This window comes from Chaetomium globosum, genomic scaffold (genome assembly GCF_000143365.1).
Source record: "Chaetomium globosum CBS 148.51 scaffold_1 genomic scaffold, whole genome shotgun sequence".
Classification (NCBI taxonomy): Eukaryota; Fungi; Ascomycota; class Sordariomycetes; order Sordariales; family Chaetomiaceae; genus Chaetomium; species Chaetomium globosum.
In genome coordinates, this window is record NT_165976.1 from 2,646,560 (window position 1) to 2,662,938 (window position 16,379).

The 16,379-nt window shown below is 56.4% G+C and overlaps 5 protein-coding genes across 5 annotated transcripts in view; 2 read left to right on the forward strand and 3 right to left on the reverse strand.

The window, feature by feature from the left end:
* Positions 1 to 4,194, reverse strand: part of CHGG_00860 (uncharacterized protein) — a gene marked incomplete at both ends in the record, with an annotated part of 5,186 nt that extends 992 nt beyond the window's left edge. The window contains 3 exons of the mRNA XM_001220080.1: positions 192 to 557; positions 754 to 4,033; positions 4,128 to 4,194. Of these exons, the coding sequence (XP_001220081.1) occupies positions 192 to 557; positions 754 to 4,033; positions 4,128 to 4,194 (3,713 nt within the window). The remainder of the gene's footprint in view (positions 1 to 191; positions 558 to 753; positions 4,034 to 4,127) is intronic.
* An 837-nt stretch (positions 4,195 to 5,031) lies between these two features.
* CHGG_00861 (uncharacterized protein) lies at positions 5,032 to 6,903 on the forward strand (the record flags this gene model as incomplete). The annotated part of the gene is made up of 3 exons (XM_001220081.1): positions 5,032 to 5,515; positions 5,711 to 6,656; positions 6,711 to 6,903. 3 exons carry the CDS (start codon positions 5,032 to 5,034, stop codon positions 6,901 to 6,903), a joined length of 1,623 nt encoding a protein of 540 aa, XP_001220082.1.
* A 422-nt stretch (positions 6,904 to 7,325) lies between these two features.
* On the reverse strand, positions 7,326 to 8,900 carry CHGG_00862 (uncharacterized protein; the record flags this gene model as incomplete). The annotated part of the gene is made up of 8 exons (XM_001220082.1): positions 7,326 to 7,447; positions 7,533 to 7,707; positions 7,762 to 7,823; positions 7,889 to 7,954; positions 8,019 to 8,325; positions 8,379 to 8,485; positions 8,548 to 8,586; positions 8,651 to 8,900. The coding sequence occupies 8 exons, from the start codon at positions 8,898 to 8,900 to the stop codon at positions 7,326 to 7,328; spliced, it is 1,128 nt and encodes a 375-aa protein (XP_001220083.1).
* A 910-nt stretch (positions 8,901 to 9,810) lies between these two features.
* CHGG_00863 (uncharacterized protein) lies at positions 9,811 to 12,866 on the forward strand (the record flags this gene model as incomplete). The annotated part of the gene is made up of 7 exons (XM_001220083.1): positions 9,811 to 9,813; positions 9,941 to 9,989; positions 10,118 to 10,590; positions 10,688 to 10,705; positions 10,809 to 11,432; positions 11,502 to 11,857; positions 11,915 to 12,866. The coding sequence occupies 7 exons, from the start codon at positions 9,811 to 9,813 to the stop codon at positions 12,864 to 12,866; spliced, it is 2,475 nt and encodes an 824-aa protein (XP_001220084.1).
* Positions 12,867 to 13,316: 450 nt separating this feature from the next.
* Positions 13,317 to 15,749, reverse strand: CHGG_00864 (uncharacterized protein; the record flags this gene model as incomplete). Its single annotated transcript, XM_001220084.1, has 1 exon — positions 13,317 to 15,749. One exon carries the CDS (start codon positions 15,747 to 15,749, stop codon positions 13,317 to 13,319), a length of 2,433 nt encoding a protein of 810 aa, XP_001220085.1.
* Between the last annotated feature and the right edge of the window lie 630 nt (positions 15,750 to 16,379).

The window sequence follows — 16,379 nt, forward strand, 5'->3', positions numbered from 1 at the left end:
TTTGGATATCCGCCGAGCCTGCCGCAGTCATCTCGCTCTCGTTGTGCTTTGCGCTTCCGAGATCCTGCATGATCTCGCGGAGCATGTCATCCCTGCTTGGGCTGAGATGTGGTAGCTCAGCGGCGATGAGGTTGTGGATAGCAAAGATGTCGGTCATCTTGATATACAGGGTGGGTTTGTTCTTGGCGTACAGGTCGTTGAACTCATCAATGTCGAACGTGCTTTCGGCGTCGGGCACGGTGATGAGGTTTTGCGTCAGCTCGGCCAGGCGTTCAATGGCTTCTGCGACGAAGGCATTGAGAGGTTGAAGGTAGATGTTGTCGCCCCCAAATTGCTTGCCGGATGTGATCTGGCCGAGAACTTTCGCGACTTCCCCGAGGTTGCGCTTCTGGAGCGGGCTCAGCTGCTTGTCCATCACGCCCACATTCTCAGGCGTGGTCACGGCCGGCTGGAGATAGAACTTCCACAGCCAGTTGGTGATAATTTGTAGCAGACGATCCTGGGGCTCCCGTTGGAACCGCTGGCAGAGAGCCTCGAAAGCCTGCCGGCACAAGAATCTGAGACCGTAAGGCATGCGCGGAAGTAAATCTTCAAGAGCGGCGAGGAATTGGTCGCAGATCTCCCGGAGGTCGCGCAGATGATCGATAAACACCGCCTTCGTCTCCGGATCCTTGATGGCGAGTTCACGGGGGATATCTAGTGGGCGGCTGCTGGGTCGGCCGGTCCTGAGTTTCCTCGTTATTGATGGCGGACCGGTAAATTTGCATAGGGTCGCTCTCTAGGTCGAGCTCGGGGTCTTCGATGATATTGTCCCTGATCAGAGGCCCGAGGAGGTCCCTCAGATATTTCCTGTCGCGTGGAGATCTCGTGTAATTGTGGACGAGTCTGGACCAAAAGAAGTTGCCCCGGAGATAGTCTTGGATTGTCTTACAAGTCTCGACTTCTTCCCGGATGGACCGCCCAATGAGCTTCAGAAGATAATATTCTTCTCGCCGCTTCTGCGCGTAGCCGAAGAGGCCCATCATAAGGTGCTCGACCCGCTTGCACTCCTTCTCGGCGGTCCCCTGCTCGCGCAGACGCTTGAAGAGCCTGGCCAGGTATTGAGGCTGTGTCTGAAGGGCGAAAAACAGCTGCTGGTAGGATTCGAGCTTCTTCCTCGAGCCCTTGTTCAGGGCCTTGAGATCAAATTGGTTAACACTAGCCATGGAGCTGTTGGCGAGGAGGTTGCTGGCATGTCCGCCAAAGTTGCTTTGGTGCCTGACGACCTCGTCGAGGGTGATCTTGTTCTTCACCAAAAGAGCGATCTTGATGTCCAACTGGTCGATGTATTGTTCCAGCATCTCATTCTGCCGGACTTGTTGGACAACCGTCTTGCGCAGCCGCTCAAACTCGACCTCCTCGTTGAAATCAAAATCGCTGTCGTTGAGGAGATGCACGAAGTTCTTGACAGCATTGACCGGCGGGTTCTTCCCAGATGTTAGGCTCTTGTAGGCCTCGCCTTGAAGTTTGGCCCGGACAAAACTTTGAATCTTGACCACCTTTTGCATGTTTTCGTTGTAATGCCGCTTCTTTTCCTCAAACTTCGCCCGGACTATGAAGGCCTTGGCAGCAGACTGAATCTCGCCAACGACTTCTTCGTTCTCCTCAAGCTCATCTAAGACCCTTGCGACATTGTCTCGAAGAAGCATTGCCCTCGCGAGAGATTGCAAGGCGGCAACTTCCTCGTCGTTTTCTTCAAGGTCATCAAGTAGGATGTTATTCTGCTGCCGGCATAGAACACCGCGAATATGGGATTGCAGTTGAGTCACTGAATCTTCTTCCTGGTCCAAGGCTTCGAGGAGGTCGGACACTCGGTTCCGTTCGAGCATTCCCCTAATAGTGGATTGCAGAGTCAAAATTTCGTCCTCCGCATCGCCCAGACCCTCGAGTACCTCGGAGATCTCCCTGCGCACCGCAGCTGCTCTGCTGTGCGATTGGAGGAGGCCGAGGGCGGTAGAGTGTTGTTGCAATTCGGCTTTGACTCCGCTAACATCGCGCCTAGCGAGACGTCCTCGGCTGGCGGCTTGCAATGTTTCCCACATTGGTGCTAAGTCTTCGAGGGCTTCTCTTTGTGACGCGATTTCGCCCCTGGCCAATGCGGCCCTGGCAGCGGCCTGCAGACTGGTGATGGCGCCGGTCTCTGACTGCAATTCCATCTGCTCCACTCCCAGCTTCTGTCTGAGAAGGAGCCCGCGGACGGCAGCCTGAAGCCCGGCAACGGGAGCGGCCGTGTGCTTCACTTCCTTCTCCTGGGCCATCATCTCCTTCCGGAGCAAAAAGCCCCGGAAGGTCGCTTGAATGTCCCGGATGGGGCCCGCCGCAACCGCCAACTCAGACCGCTGATCTCGCACCTCGCTGCGGGCCTTGCTTGCCCGCACCAAGCTCTGGAGCTTCATAATGTCGCCTTCAACACTCTTCCACACCTGCTCTGTCCCTTCCTGGCGCTGGCGGACGAGGAAACCGCGCGCGGCGCTTTGAAGTCTGACGGCGAAACGCTTCATTTGGAGCCGATAGTCCATAATTTGGCGGGTGAAGTCGCCCCTAATGCGTGCCTGGAGGTCGATCAACCAATCCTCAGAATCCCAGAGGTTTTGCATTACATCGCCCAGTTGCATCCGAAGCACAGCGCCGCGGATCTGGGCCTGTAAGTCCGCCACTGCAGCTTCATTCTCGGCCAGCTCTCTGTCGATTCTCTCCTCCTCGGTCTCTTCAGGCTCTGGCGGTTCTTCAACGACGCCGAAGTCGGCCCCCATGTTGCCGAAGCTAGGCATGCTGGTTCCGAGCTTATCAAGACCCTTCTGCATAGCCTCCAGCTCATGGTGCTCGAACTCCAGCTGCCCAACGAGGTTGCCGATCCGGAAGCCCACTATGCCTTTCCGGTAGAGCAGCCAACTCAACGCGTGGATGCAGTGAATAACCTTGGGGATGTTTTTCTTCTCGTACAAGTCAATAAGCTCGAATCGAAATAGGTCCGGAAGTTCGACTTCGTCTAAGTAACGGAAAAATATGGCGATATTGTCCGAATGTCGATATTGAAGTCGAGGATGATGGAAGATCTTGAAACGGCGCTGAGGATTCAGTGATTCGACCACCTCGGCAAGCGTGACACCGTCCCTCAGCGCCTCCTCCAGCTCAACGATGGGCGGGATCGCGCGCTGGATAACATCCTCAATCCACTCTTTAGCCTCACCGATATGGCAAAGATACTCGTAAGCTTGGAGGAACTGCCGCTGCTTATCCATCCAGTTCCTACCTTCCCAACCATAGCCGCCTGTCCGTTGCGCTGGGCGATTATTCCCGGCCTTGTCAGCCCTTTGAAGCCTCCGCCGACCCTTGAGACCGACCACCTCCTGCGCTGGGGAAGTAATGGAAAATTCCTCGGCAGAACTAGATTGCGCCAGCCGTGACAAGGTGCGGAGCTGGTTTGTTGAGGACCGGCCCAGTCTTTCAAGGTCTGGCGTAGAAAGGGGGGCTGTATGCGCATGGAGGAGAGCTGGCGGGAGCGGGGGATCGCTGCCCCGGCGGACCGTATCGGAATGCGTTAAGATCATCGAGGTTGGACGAGCGGTAGGTGAGTCGGCGCGCGTTAAAAGCATCGAGGTCGGGCGGGCATTAGGTGAACGGTGGGGTGGCGTAGGGGGAGTTGGCGAGGTTGGTGATGTTGCGCCATGGTCAGCAATCGACAGCTTTCCAATGTCGACACTGTGGCCGCGGTCATGGCGGGTAGGAGCGCGGGGTGGTGTTGTAGGGCGCGGTACTTGAGGCAGTGGTCGGAGGGATTGCCGAGCCGCATGGTAGATATTTTCTGACATCGGCGTGGAGGGGTGGCTTTGTGACGAATGAAGTGGGGGGGGGCGGCGGGTGACTTCACTTTGGCCGCGTTTATGCCCGTGGTTGGAGTAGGTGCTGGATGGCGAAGATGAAATGGAGGATCGACCGAGCTCATAGGTTCCGGATGAGGCGTTGGAATAACCTGAGGATGCCGATGAAGATGCTGTGGAAGGCTCTGCCCTAGGATGTTAGCAATTGTTCCCGTTCGTCCAGGAAAGGAATGGAGGGGAAGGGGATATATCGCCGATTATACATACGTCGGAAAACGGGATAGTCGGCGGTTTGGGCCTGCCGCAGTGGGTGCGGCCTGTAGGACGAAGACATTTTTTATTTTGATGCGCCCAAGATATGGTTACTCGGCTTGCGCTGCCGGCGACGACAACATCTAGATGGTGGATTGTTGCGCCGTGTTTTGTCGTCGAGGTTGAAGCGCAACAACCTGCGGGGCCGTGGTTTCTAGGCAGTTGTCACAGAGGGAAACAAACTGGAAGTTCAACCCCAAGAAAACAAGAATCCGATGGTGGCAGGGCAAGGCAGGGATAGATTGGCGCGTGCAAAATGTCTCGTCTTACACCCTGCAAAACACCAGCGCGCAGCGCAAGGGGAAGCAAAATATCACAAAAAAGTGTTGCAAGAATGCAAGTAATCAAGAAGGCACGGCAATGGCCTCATTCTGCCCAAGTTGTTAGCAGCATTGGGTCGCAACAAGTGGTGGGAAGTGACCGGGGTGGGCCGGCAGTTTAGTGGTTCCAGGTTGGCATCGGATAGGAGCCCGGTCGTCTTGTTTACATGCAGAAGCGACGCCCCAGCAACCACACAACAGCCCCGCTGCTGCTTCGACGCACATGACCCCACTTGTTTCCGGGCCTTGCCGTCTTGATCGCGGCCCTACAAAAGCCCGGCAAAAGACTCGAGAGCGGGGCCAGCGGCATGAAAGCCAGTCTCACCGCCCACGAATGCCCCGCAGTCGGACCTTCGATGGACGGGCATAAAAAAATTTCGAGGGCGAACTCCAAAATTCTTCTTTTTCCTTTCTCTTGGGGGGGAACAGTCGGTCGATTCAGCCAAAGAACTCGTCGCTGTCTCCCCCCGCCGACCACCTTTCTTTTTTGACTTCACTCACCGAGTCAATTGCAATTGATCATTTGTTGTTGCGCAGAAATGCCTGCGACGAACGGTCCCAACGCCAGCGCGGGTGTGCTCGACTACCGGAAGGCTGTCGAGCTCCTCCAGGAGTACGAGCACCGAGATGGCCTCAGTGTGGACGAACTCATGGACTCTAAGGTCCATGGCGGTTTGACATACAACGACTTCTTGGTGCTCCCTGGCTACATTGGCTTTCCCGCCTCTGCCGTCGCGCTCGATTCGCCTATCACCAAGAAGATCACCCTGAAGACGCCTTTGGTTTCCTCGCCCATGGACACGGTCACTGAGCATGACATGGCGATCCACATGGCGCTCCAGGGTGGTCTTGGTGTCATCCATCACAACTGCGCCCCCGAGGCGCAAGCCGACATGGTGCGGAAGGTCAAGCGGTACGAAAACGGCTTCATCTTGGATCCTGTCGTCATTCAGCGGGAGACAACCGTGGGTGAGGCTATCGCCTTGAAGGAGAAGTGGGGCTTTGGTGGTTTTCCGGTCACAGGTTAGTTTCATTTTGCCACCCCACTCTTCTCCCGCCTGTTATGATTACAAACCTTTATTATAACTTTCGTTCCACCGTATCGACCTATGTGTCATGGGGACTGTATCACTGAAAATTATGATGGCTGCTCAACCACATGGATATTTTACATTTTGCTTGTCCTTATCGGCCTTGCGCTAACGGTTGAAATCACAGAATCCGGCAAGCTAGGTTCCAAGCTCCTAGGTATTGTCACAAACCGTGACATTCAGTTCGAGGACGATCTGAGCAAGCCAGTGTCCAATGTCATGGTTACCGACCTCATCACGGCCCCGGCTGGCGTTACCCTGGCCCAAGCGAACAAGATCCTTGCCGAGTCCAAGAAGGGCAAGCTTCCGATTGTTGACGAAGAGGGGAACCTCGTCTCGATGATCTCTCGCTCCGATTTGACCAAGAACCTTGACTTTCCTCTCTCCTCAAAGACAGCCGATTCCAAGCAGCTCATCTGCGCTGCTGCCATCGGCACCCGGCCCGAGGATAAGATTCGTCTGGCGAAGCTGGTCGATGCTGGTTTGGACATCGTTGTCCTTGACAGTAGCCAGGGTAACAGCATGTACCAGATTGAGATGATCAAATGGGTCAAGAAAGAGTTCCCTGACCTCGAAGTCATTGGCGGCAACGTTGTGACTCGGGAACAGGCTGCCTCTTTGATTGCCGCTGGCGTCGATGGTCTCCGTATCGGCATGGGTAGCGGGAGTGCCTGCATCACCCAAGAAGTCATGGCCGTTGGTCGCCCTCAGGCCACAGCCGTCCACAGCGTCAGCGCGTTTGCCGCCAAGTTTGGCGTGCCTTGCATCGCTGATGGCGGTATTCAGAACGTTGGGCACATTGTCAAGGGTCTTGCCCTAGGTGCCTCGACTGTCATGATGGGCGGTCTTTTGGCTGGCACCACCGAGTCTCCTGGTACCTCATTCGTGTCCCGGGAGGGCAAGCTCGTCAAGGCCTACCGTGGCATGGGCAGCATCGACGCCATGCAGGACAAGAAGGCTGGTGCCGGCGCCAAGGACAGCCAGAAGAGCAATGCTGGCACTGCTCGTTACTTCTCGGAAGGCGACAGCGTCCTGGTTGCACAGGGTGTTTCTGGCTCGGTAGCACACAGAGGGTGAGTTTCGAATCTTGACGTAATAAGCTTGAGCGTGATGCTGACCTGTTATAGATCAATCTCCAAGTTCCTTCCGTACCTTGCTGCCGGCCTCAAGCACTCCATGCAGGACTGCGGTATGACTAGCCTGAAGGAGCTCCATGAATGTGTCGCCAATGGCACCGTAAGGTTTGAGATTCGCACCGCCAGCGCGCAGCTGGAGGGCGGTGTAAACATGGAATCCTACGAGAAGAAGCTCTACGCTTAGGTAACACGGTTGGGTATGGGCGATGAACTTAAATGGAACGGAAAAATGAAATGATTTGGGATGGCTGCTGTGATGTTACGGAGTTGGGTGGGAAACAGGGAGGTCATCGGGCCGCGATCATCTCTCAAAAGAGACGGTCAACCTGCCCTCGGGCACACGTTTTTCTAGCATATATGCTGAATATACGAGACGCGGCTTGCTCTGCCGGCAATAAAATGGCATTGATACCCATGTTCCTTCTATTACGAACCCATGTTAGAAATCATAAACTCAAATTCACAATGTCACCAGGGCACCTAGAAGGACCGAAGACGGCTTGGCCGGTCATAACTTTTGTCTATTACTCAAGGAAGACTCCGTTTTTATCACCGTCTATTCTAAAGACAGTTTCAAGATTGCTGTGCTCATCTTGCAGGTGCTGCTCACTTCTCGAGTGCGCTAGCCGGCAGGGTCGCGACCTTCTCCTTGAAGAGCTTGTCAGCCCGGGACCAAACGGGCGTGTTTTGCCAGTCGTTGAGGGCAAGGAGCGACGGGAGGAGATCCTCTGCATTAATCGAGATTAGTCATAAGTCCTCTGATATTTTCATGTGCTGCCCAAGAGGCAGTAGAAAGAGAGGGGATATACGTACGGCTGAAGGCCTCGGATGCCTCGCGCGGGAGCAGCGACGGCAGGTGGTCGATCGAGATGACCGACAGCGCCGGGCCGCTCTGTAGGCCCTCGACGGCGACCGTCGGCTCGTCGAAGGTCGTGGCGACGGTGTAGATGGGGACGGGGGTGAAGGGGGAGGTGGTATCCTGCGAGGCCTGTGTGTTAGTTGCGAACGGGTTGGGAGAACGTGCTGTGGTGGGTGGGCGTACGGCTGAGACGTCGCACACGACGGAAAGCTTGCGGTCCGGGACCTGGAGGGACTCGAGGTTGACTGGGTGGTGTTAGTGGCTGTGACGAAAGGGTGGGTTGTATTCGGTTTTGTAAAGGATTATGTACCGAAGTTGGGAATCTTCTTGGTCAGGTAGATGCAGTTGACGAAAATGTCACTGTCGGTAATCTCCTCTGAGCAATGTGTTAGCGACGACTCACGCACACAAACAGCCCACGCAACTAGAAGTAGACGCACTAAACGGCCCGCCACCCGCGGTCTCGGCCATATCCCACTTAAGAATGTTCTCCTCAGGAACGCCGGCCTTGCGCAGAGCCTCAACGGCACCCGATCCGCAACGGCCGAGGGCACCGATGACAATGACACGAGGCGAGCGTCCTGCCTTCTCGATACCCGAGGCCAGCGCCTTCTTGACGTTCGAGACAAGTGCATCTTCGTTGGGATAGCTCTCGACCCCTGGGAAGGGCTCGCTGTGGTTCAATTGCCATGACCACACTTCAAGAGCAAGAGCAGCACCAGCGAAACCAGCGTGATAGCCGAAAGCCTGGGAACTCCGGTTAGCACCGGCTTGGAAACGGATTCGGGGTGGAAACGAACAGCAACACGACGGCCATTCTCATCGACCAGAAATTCCAGGTCAAGCAAGGTACCGCCGCCCCTAGGAAACCTGGCCAGGACAGTCTCCCAACCACCCTGCTGCTTGTCTAAATTCCAACTTCTATTAGAAGCTGGCTTTTTTTTTCGGGTGGGGTGATCATTGTCATACAGCAGTGGGCAAACTGAACATGAACATGCTTGAGAGGGACTGTTCAAAGAGTGTCAGCAAAACAGTCATATATGGCATGGCATATTCCAGGATTGTTACTTACATTCCTTCTCCTCCAGCTCCTTCAAACCGATGATGATGTGTTCCTTGGGGGCATCAACCCAGCTGTACTCGGGCACCAAGGTAGCACCGGCAGCCTCAAACTCAGCATCGTCGAATATCCTCACGGGCGAGCGCTCAACGTTGACAGTATAGCCGGCCTTGATCAGGGCGGCAGTTGTGGTTGGTGTCAGGGCTGATCTGTGTTCGAGGGGCTTGGTCTCGCTGCGGAGATGCAGCACGGTGGGAGCCATGTTGAGCGATGAGGGAACGAGAGACCGAGGAAAAATGGAGGTGGTTGTTGTGTTGCTGTGAAAGAGTCAGAATATTGTTCTTTTTCAGTGAAAGTAGGCGATTCAGTACCCGTCCAAACACTTACCGATTGGCAATGCGGCAGGTTTGAGTCACCGACATCAAACCAGCCCGACGGAGCAGCCCCGCCATCAAACAGACGGAATAATCTGTAACCCCGCTGCAACTGCTTGCACCTCGTCACCCCATGGGCAAAAAAAGCCGAACTCCAGGTGTCGGTGCTGACGAAACCTTCGACTGGAGGAACGAAAAGAAAGCCACTAAGAAACACAAATTCTACTTTTTACGTTACTCGACTTGTTTATTTGGTTTATTTTGCTCGATTTCCCTGTCTTTTTTTTTTATTTATTTTCTACGTTTCTTTCACTTCTGTCTATTTTCTTGATTTTTGCTACATTCTCGAGTTCGGCCTTTTTTGGCCAGAGGGAGCTCCTCGTTATCGCGCGCCGAAAACGGCGAAAACCCTGCCCACTGGCTCTGGGGAGAAGTTGGAGCAGCAAGCCGCAGCTGCAGCTGCAAGGTCCGCCCATCTCCCGAGCACGGAGACAAGGGGTGTTATTGGCTGGCGATGGTGAAGCGATTTGCTTGACCTCCCCGACTCCCCGTTCCCTGAGACCTGGAGTGTTCCGCTTCCATGGCATAGGTAGCTCGGATATGTCTGGGAAAATAATGCAACTACCACCCAATAGGTTGTGCTCCCAGGCTCTCACGGCTTCTACCGATTCCATCCTTGGAGGTTCATCTGGTTGTATCCACCGGCTTTCACACTTTTAGTTACGCACGAGTTTCGCCCATCACCCTCCACTTCTATTAGTGAGAAGCTAACGGCGGAATTGGGCTGCTGGTCCCCACATGGTTTGAGAGGTTCGGGGTTGAACATCGCTGCGAGACTCGTCCGGCCCGACCCACCGCCTTTTAGGAACCGGCAGAATTTACCAGAAAGTTGCCGATCGACCCACTAATTAAGTACTGTGCCGAACAGGGGCCCTTCCTCTCTGCACTCCGGTCCACTGCATCCGGCAGCGTCGGCGGTGGGCTCCAAAGAGCGAATGAAGAGCGAAGCGGAGAGAATTCCGGTTGTGATTCGCTGCCGAATGGGAAGGTGACTTTTTTTAAGGTGGTCCATGGTAGCCAAGGCTACCACTACAACTTCCCATAGCGCCGGGCGAGGTGCGGTCCGCGAACGATGGTGCTTTTATTAGGGTCCTGTTCCTTCAGTTGCCTACAGCAGTCATCGCCAGCTCTTTGCACGCCTTTGATTCGTCCTCGGACGAATTGTCTCTCGTTACCCGTCCGTCACGCTGCCCTGGCACTACCAGCAGCAGCAACAGCAACAGCACCGCACGCTGCCGGAAGCTCTGCCCCGCGACCGCGCCCGCCATGATGCCGTCAAGGTCTGAATCGGCCTCGCCTCTCGACAGACAGCAGCAGCCTGGCGGGCCGTTGCGGCGTCTCCTACCCGCGAATGCTACGGCCATTGAAACCGACAGGTCGCGCGAACAATCAACATCCCGCACTTCCCCGACCGCCGCTTCAAGTTCTGGCGCCGCCTCGCCTGTGGTCCCCGCTCGGAGGAAGAGAGGCCAGGCAACCACGGCAGCGTGCGGTGCGTGCAGGAAACGCAAATCCAAGGTATGATACCTGCTCCTGCCTTTCAAGGCCGCGATGGATTGGCACAATTGTACACCGTACGTGATATTCTGTCTACTAACCGCCACCTCGCCCACAGTGCGATGGCGACCGGCCGGTATGCTCCATCTGTCGTGACCGGGGCACCGCCTGCGAGTTCGACACCAAAGCGGCCGAGACACATACTCAGGCGCTTAAACGTAAATTTAATGAAACTGCAGAACCAAAAGTCGGCGTTCGAACAGGTCTATGATGTGTTGCAGGCGAGATCCGAGCAGGAGGCCACCGAGGTGTTCCGACGGATTCGCAGCGGCAGCGATGCTGGCTCCATCCTCCGCCATGTCAACTATGGGGACATGCTCGTTCAACTAGCCTTGGTTCCGGAGGCCCGGTTCCGCTACGAATTTCCCTATCTCCCCGATATGCCCCCCTTTTTGCGAAATATGGACAATCCGTACCTGGACTCGGACGTCTACGGATATGCTCTCCGCCAGTGCCCGAACTCGTCGTACCAAACCGGCCACCAACGCCCTCAGCAACGACTCTTGGCCGGTACGGCAAACGGTACTGACTCCGTTTACGGCGCCGGGCAACTAGATCCGTATGAGAAGCCCTACCTATCTGCGACCGTCGTTCACCCCTGGCTAGACTCGGTGAAGCCGTCGAAATGGACCACCGTCAGCAACGACGATGGCTTGCTTCGGAAGATTCTGCACGACTACTTCCTCTTCGACTACGACTGGTTTACATTTTTCCACAAGGACTATTTCCTGGAGGATATGGGCACCGAGAACACACGTTTCTGCTCCTCGCTTTTGGTCAATGCTGTATTGTGCATGGGATGCGTGAGTCTCTGCCGCGTCCAAGTGCGTCCTTTGGCTAATACTCTTTAGTTCTGCCACCGCGGCCTACAGGGACGCGCAGAGTTCTGGAACCCAAAAAACATCGGTTACCAATTTCTCGCCGAAGCCAAGAGGCTTTTTGAGGTTGAATCGGAGCTGGAAAGGCCGTTCAGGAACCCCGCTGATCCAACCTGGGAACGCAGAGACATGGAGTGGGAGCAGGCTAGGCTTACCACAATACAAGCTGCGCTGATGTTGACCCTCATCTACAACCTCAATGGCACCGATAAACTCGGCTGGCGCTTTACCCTAAAGGCTATAGAGATGGCCGACGAGATCCAACTCCTGGGTCTCCCACTTGAACACCACACACCCGAGATGCAGCGTATGAGGACATACACTGCATGGGGCCTGTTCTGCTGGCAAAGGTACGTTGCACACCTCCCTCGGAATGGTTTCGGGATGCTGACTGACCTCGGCTACAGCCTCGGCAGCTACCATTACTTGCAGCCACCTCCGATCAGTAAACCACCAGCAACACTTCTTCCCGATCCTTTGAAATGCCCGGAGTGGTATGGTGAGCTCTGGGTGAGGTATCCTCTCAGCCAGTCACGGTTACCAACGTTCCACGGGCTCCTTTTCAAGGCTATCGCCGATTTTTGGACCATCATAATCGAGGTCGCAACCCTCACCTTCTCGCGGCGTGGCCCGCCCACCAAGTTATCGGTCGATCAAATCTTCCACTTCTACTACCGGCTTCGGGCATGGCAGAATAATCTCCCAGAGCCTCTCACTCCTAAGAAAATCGTACTGCCACACCAGCTGAAGCTGCACATGTACTACAACCACATACTTATCGACCTCGTCTCGCCCATTCTGGACTATACCGGAAGCCCCGGGATACCGCTGGCCCACACGCCGCGTGACATCTACAACGAGGCCGTAAACCATTTTGAGACGGTCGTGCGTCTCTACTACTTACGCCATGGGTTCGAGGCCACCGACAGCTTCCTCCTCCACTTCCTCGGTTTCCTCAATCACATCACCATGAACGCGATCGAGACGAGCGCTGGATCTTCCTTCCTGGAAGCCCGCCGGTCGACTATGTTACTTCTCACCAAAGGAATATACGACCAAAGCCGGGTGCACTACGTCGCGGCGGCGGTCCTTCGCCTCCAGATAGGCCTAATGCGGCCCGAAGATGTTGACCTTCTCAAGCGGTTCGTCGACATAGAGGCAGACCAGCTAATATACGGACCCTTGAAACAAGCGGTCCACACCTCCTGGCCGGCGTATGCGATCGGCTACGAGACCAAGGCCGAGCAACTGATGCAGGGGCAAACGCTAGCAACCTGCCTCGAGAAGATTACACTGGAGTCGAGCAAGTCTCCTTCCCCAGAACGTTGTTCCCCGGCCGATGGACGGAAGGTTCGATGACATGAGGCCCGTTGTAGATTAGGCACGGATTCCACATATAGTCGGACATGTGCGCCAGAACTGTACATTTATTCTGTGTTCGGCGTGCCGGCTGCCCGAGCGCGATCGACAAGTGTTCCAACTATCAGCGTGTATTCTCAAAAAAAACGTGTGTGCCTGCGGACCTGGCCGTATTTCCAATGACATCCATCCATCAATCATCCACCCATCGTCATCATCATCATCATCACCAGCGTTGCGCGCATCACGTAGGTAGCTAAGTAAACCGGAGCTCAAGGCAACCTCAGTTCCTCCCTCCCCTTCACCTCCACCACCGCTTCCTTCCCCTCCCACGAATACACCACCCGCAGCACCTTCTCCCTCCCCGGCGCCGGATCCCAAAAGCCCAACAGCCTCCCCTTCCTGACCCCCTCCGGAATGACCAACTCATCCTCATCATCCTCGTCCTCCTCATCCGCCACGGTCACCAAGCCCGCCAGCGCAATCGTCACATCGGCGACCTCGTCGGGGCGGCGCCCCGCGCACGCCAAACTTGGCGCTAACAATCACCAGCCCGCCGCGCTTGCGCGCCGCCGCCTGCCGCGGCCCCACCCCGGCCGCCAGCACCACCGTCAGCTTGTCCGCCTCGGCCCGCCGCGCCGCCACGTGCGCCGCCAGCTGCTGCGCCCGGCGCGCCTTGAGCGCCGCCGCGGATTGGGTTTTGCGTCGGAGGTTGCTGTACGCTTCCCAGGCGGAGAAGGCGGTTAGGGGCAGGAGGAGGGTGGTGAGGAGGAGGTGGTTGATGGGGAGGGTGGGTCGGCCGCCGTCGGCGGCGGCGGAGGTGGTGGCGCTGGTGTCGGCGGTGGTGAGGATGGGCAGGCTGAGGCGCTGGCCCAGGCGCGACCAGTACAGCGAGACGTGCAGGTTGCTGGTGGAGAGGCCGACTTCGAGGCCGGCTTTGGAGAAGCGGCCGACGCGCTTGAGGGCGCGGAACGCGAGGAAGAAGTCGTGCTGTGAGGTGGCGGCGAGCTCGGCCTCGGCGCGGAAGCCGGTTTTGTTGTTGTTGGCCTGGCTTGGGGAGGGCTTCGCTGCGTCGGCGGGGGAGGTGAAGAGGTCGCGGCCGTAGCGGAGGTAGCCCACTGCCGTGCTGGGGCTCAGGCCCGTGGAGATGGACCAGGAGCTGGGCTGCTGCTCGTCGAGGTCGTTGTCAAGGGCTGTGAGACCCTTTATGGTGGGCTTGGTGAGGGCTTGGCCGGACTGCATGCCCATGTCGTTCCTCCCAAAGACATAGCCGATTTCGACGGTAGGCGGGGTGCGCAAAGTATTGATTAGGGGTGCGAGACCGCCCAAGGCCTTGGAAAACTTGGGCATCTCTTGGCACTCCTTGGATGGCCGGAGCTTCCAGTCGTCTGCCTCTGCTAAGAGGAAGGCCGTGCCGGGACCAACCCGTTGGTGAACAGCCAGCCCCAGGCTCGGAAACGGCTCGCTCCTGCGGCCAAGCAGCTTCCGGGCCGAGATCTCGACGTTGAGGGGGTGATGGCTGCCAAATAGCTTGAAAGATTGGCCTATCCGGGTAGTCGTGGAAGGGCGAGGGAGAACTTCTAGCTCTTGTTCGATGACAAACTGGGGGAGGGCAGTAGCGATAGGTGCCGTTCGCCAGAAGAGCTCCTGGCGGAAGTTTAGGCTCAGACCAGGAAGGAATCGGGACGCCAGTAGCTTCTCCACGCGCATTCTTTCGTGTACTGAGGGCCCCGGTGGCTGGTAGCGGTCAAGAAGGAGTGGCGTGAGCTTGAATGGCTCATCCAATAGCCCGTGTGCCGATGCAGTGACTGCCAGGGTCGGGTTTGAGAGACGAAGATAACGTCCTGGGCTGGCCTTGCGCAACTTCTTTTCAGCGCCCAAGTTCCGGATAAACAGAACAGTGCTCTCAACGGCCCTCCCAATTGTCCTCTCAATAGGCTTCCGCAGGGCCGGCACACTGGTGCTAGCTGTTTTCTGAAGCGAGAAGTCTAATATCTCCGGCTTCAGACCCTGCCGCCGCGAACCCCGTTGGGGTTGAGAGCCAACGAAACGCCATGTACCCCGTTGAGAATCAACGTCACGCCGGGGACCCAGTCGAGAACCAACAAAGCCAACGAGAGATGTGGCGTCCAACCGAAGACCGACGTCGGTACCCGCTCGAGACTCTCGCTGTGTGAGGAGGAGATACTGCTCTTGGAGCCTAGCCTCATAAGCCCCGCTGCCTTCCAGGTCCAAAAATTCGTCGTAAATACCCTCCTCATCCGAATCTAAATCAGTCTTGCCGGCCCTGGAGATATCATAACCCAGCCTTCGAGAAGGGTCAACCAGAGTCTCGACGGCGGCTTGGGCCAAACCCAGCTGGAAAGCAGCCGAACCTTGCAAAGCTGGGGGCTGCTTGTCGACTGCCAAAACCTGGGCGAGACGATGCGCTGCTTCCCAAATCTGATCAGGGGACAGAGATGGGCTCCTTGGCAGGCACAACAGCTCATAGCAATCACGATTAATGACGCGGCCGGAAGAGAAGGCTAGACGTGCCGCCCCAGGAACGCCCTCGGCTTCATCGCCGTGGACGGCTTCAGAGGCGAAGGTCGACCGTTCCAGAATGGACGAGGCATCGTCAAAGCCAAATTCATACTCTTGCCGGGTCGCAGCAAACTGGTCGCGCAGCGAATAGCGTGACACGACCGATGGCGGGCGGTGGCTGGGGTTGTGCTGGTTGGGGTGGAGGTGGCTGGAGGTTTGCTGGCTGGAAGTGTGCTGGCTAGAGTCACGATTGCGGTGACTGGTAGAGTCACGGTTACGGTGCCGTCTAGACCGAGTACTAGTAGAGGCACCGTCGTCTTGGGCAGTAGACGGAGCCCGGCGCGATCTTCTTGAACTCATCTTCAACCAAGGTGAGCCGATTCGGTGGTTCGCCAGTTACGTGACAGGAAAAGACGGTGAAAGAAGACAAGCATGGGTTCAGAGCCGGAAGCGGTTCGGTGGGATTTATTCACCTATGGTACGGAGTATTTGATGCGACGCTGTGCGACGGGCAGGGATCCGCTCTGTACAGGTAACTACCGAGGTACGGCGTCCATACTGTGTTAATGATGGAGTAGGTGAGGCAGGCTACCTCAGCTACTGTGTCACTATCCTCCCGTGTGGTGTTCGGGCTCGCTAGCATCATAAATTGCGGTTGACAAGTCGAAGAAACCTACTATGTTCAGAGTGACAGAGTGGCCATGAAAATACCCAAGTTACATGTCTTGCCTAAGTTGTGTGAGCCGATTCAGTCTTCCACCAAATTTCCTTGAATTTTCGTGAGGTGGGTTGGTGGGCTGGAAGGAACCACTTTGACGTGGAACTGGGTTCAACAACCGGGAAGTGGTTGTAGTGGTGCAGAGCAGCCCAGGCCCAACCGCCAGGCCTGAGGCAGGAACTGCGGGGGGGCAAGATAGGACCCTTATCAGGGAGTAACACCAGAGCGCCTAGGGCATCCCGGTCCAGAACCTGAAGCGGCTGGAAGCGCAG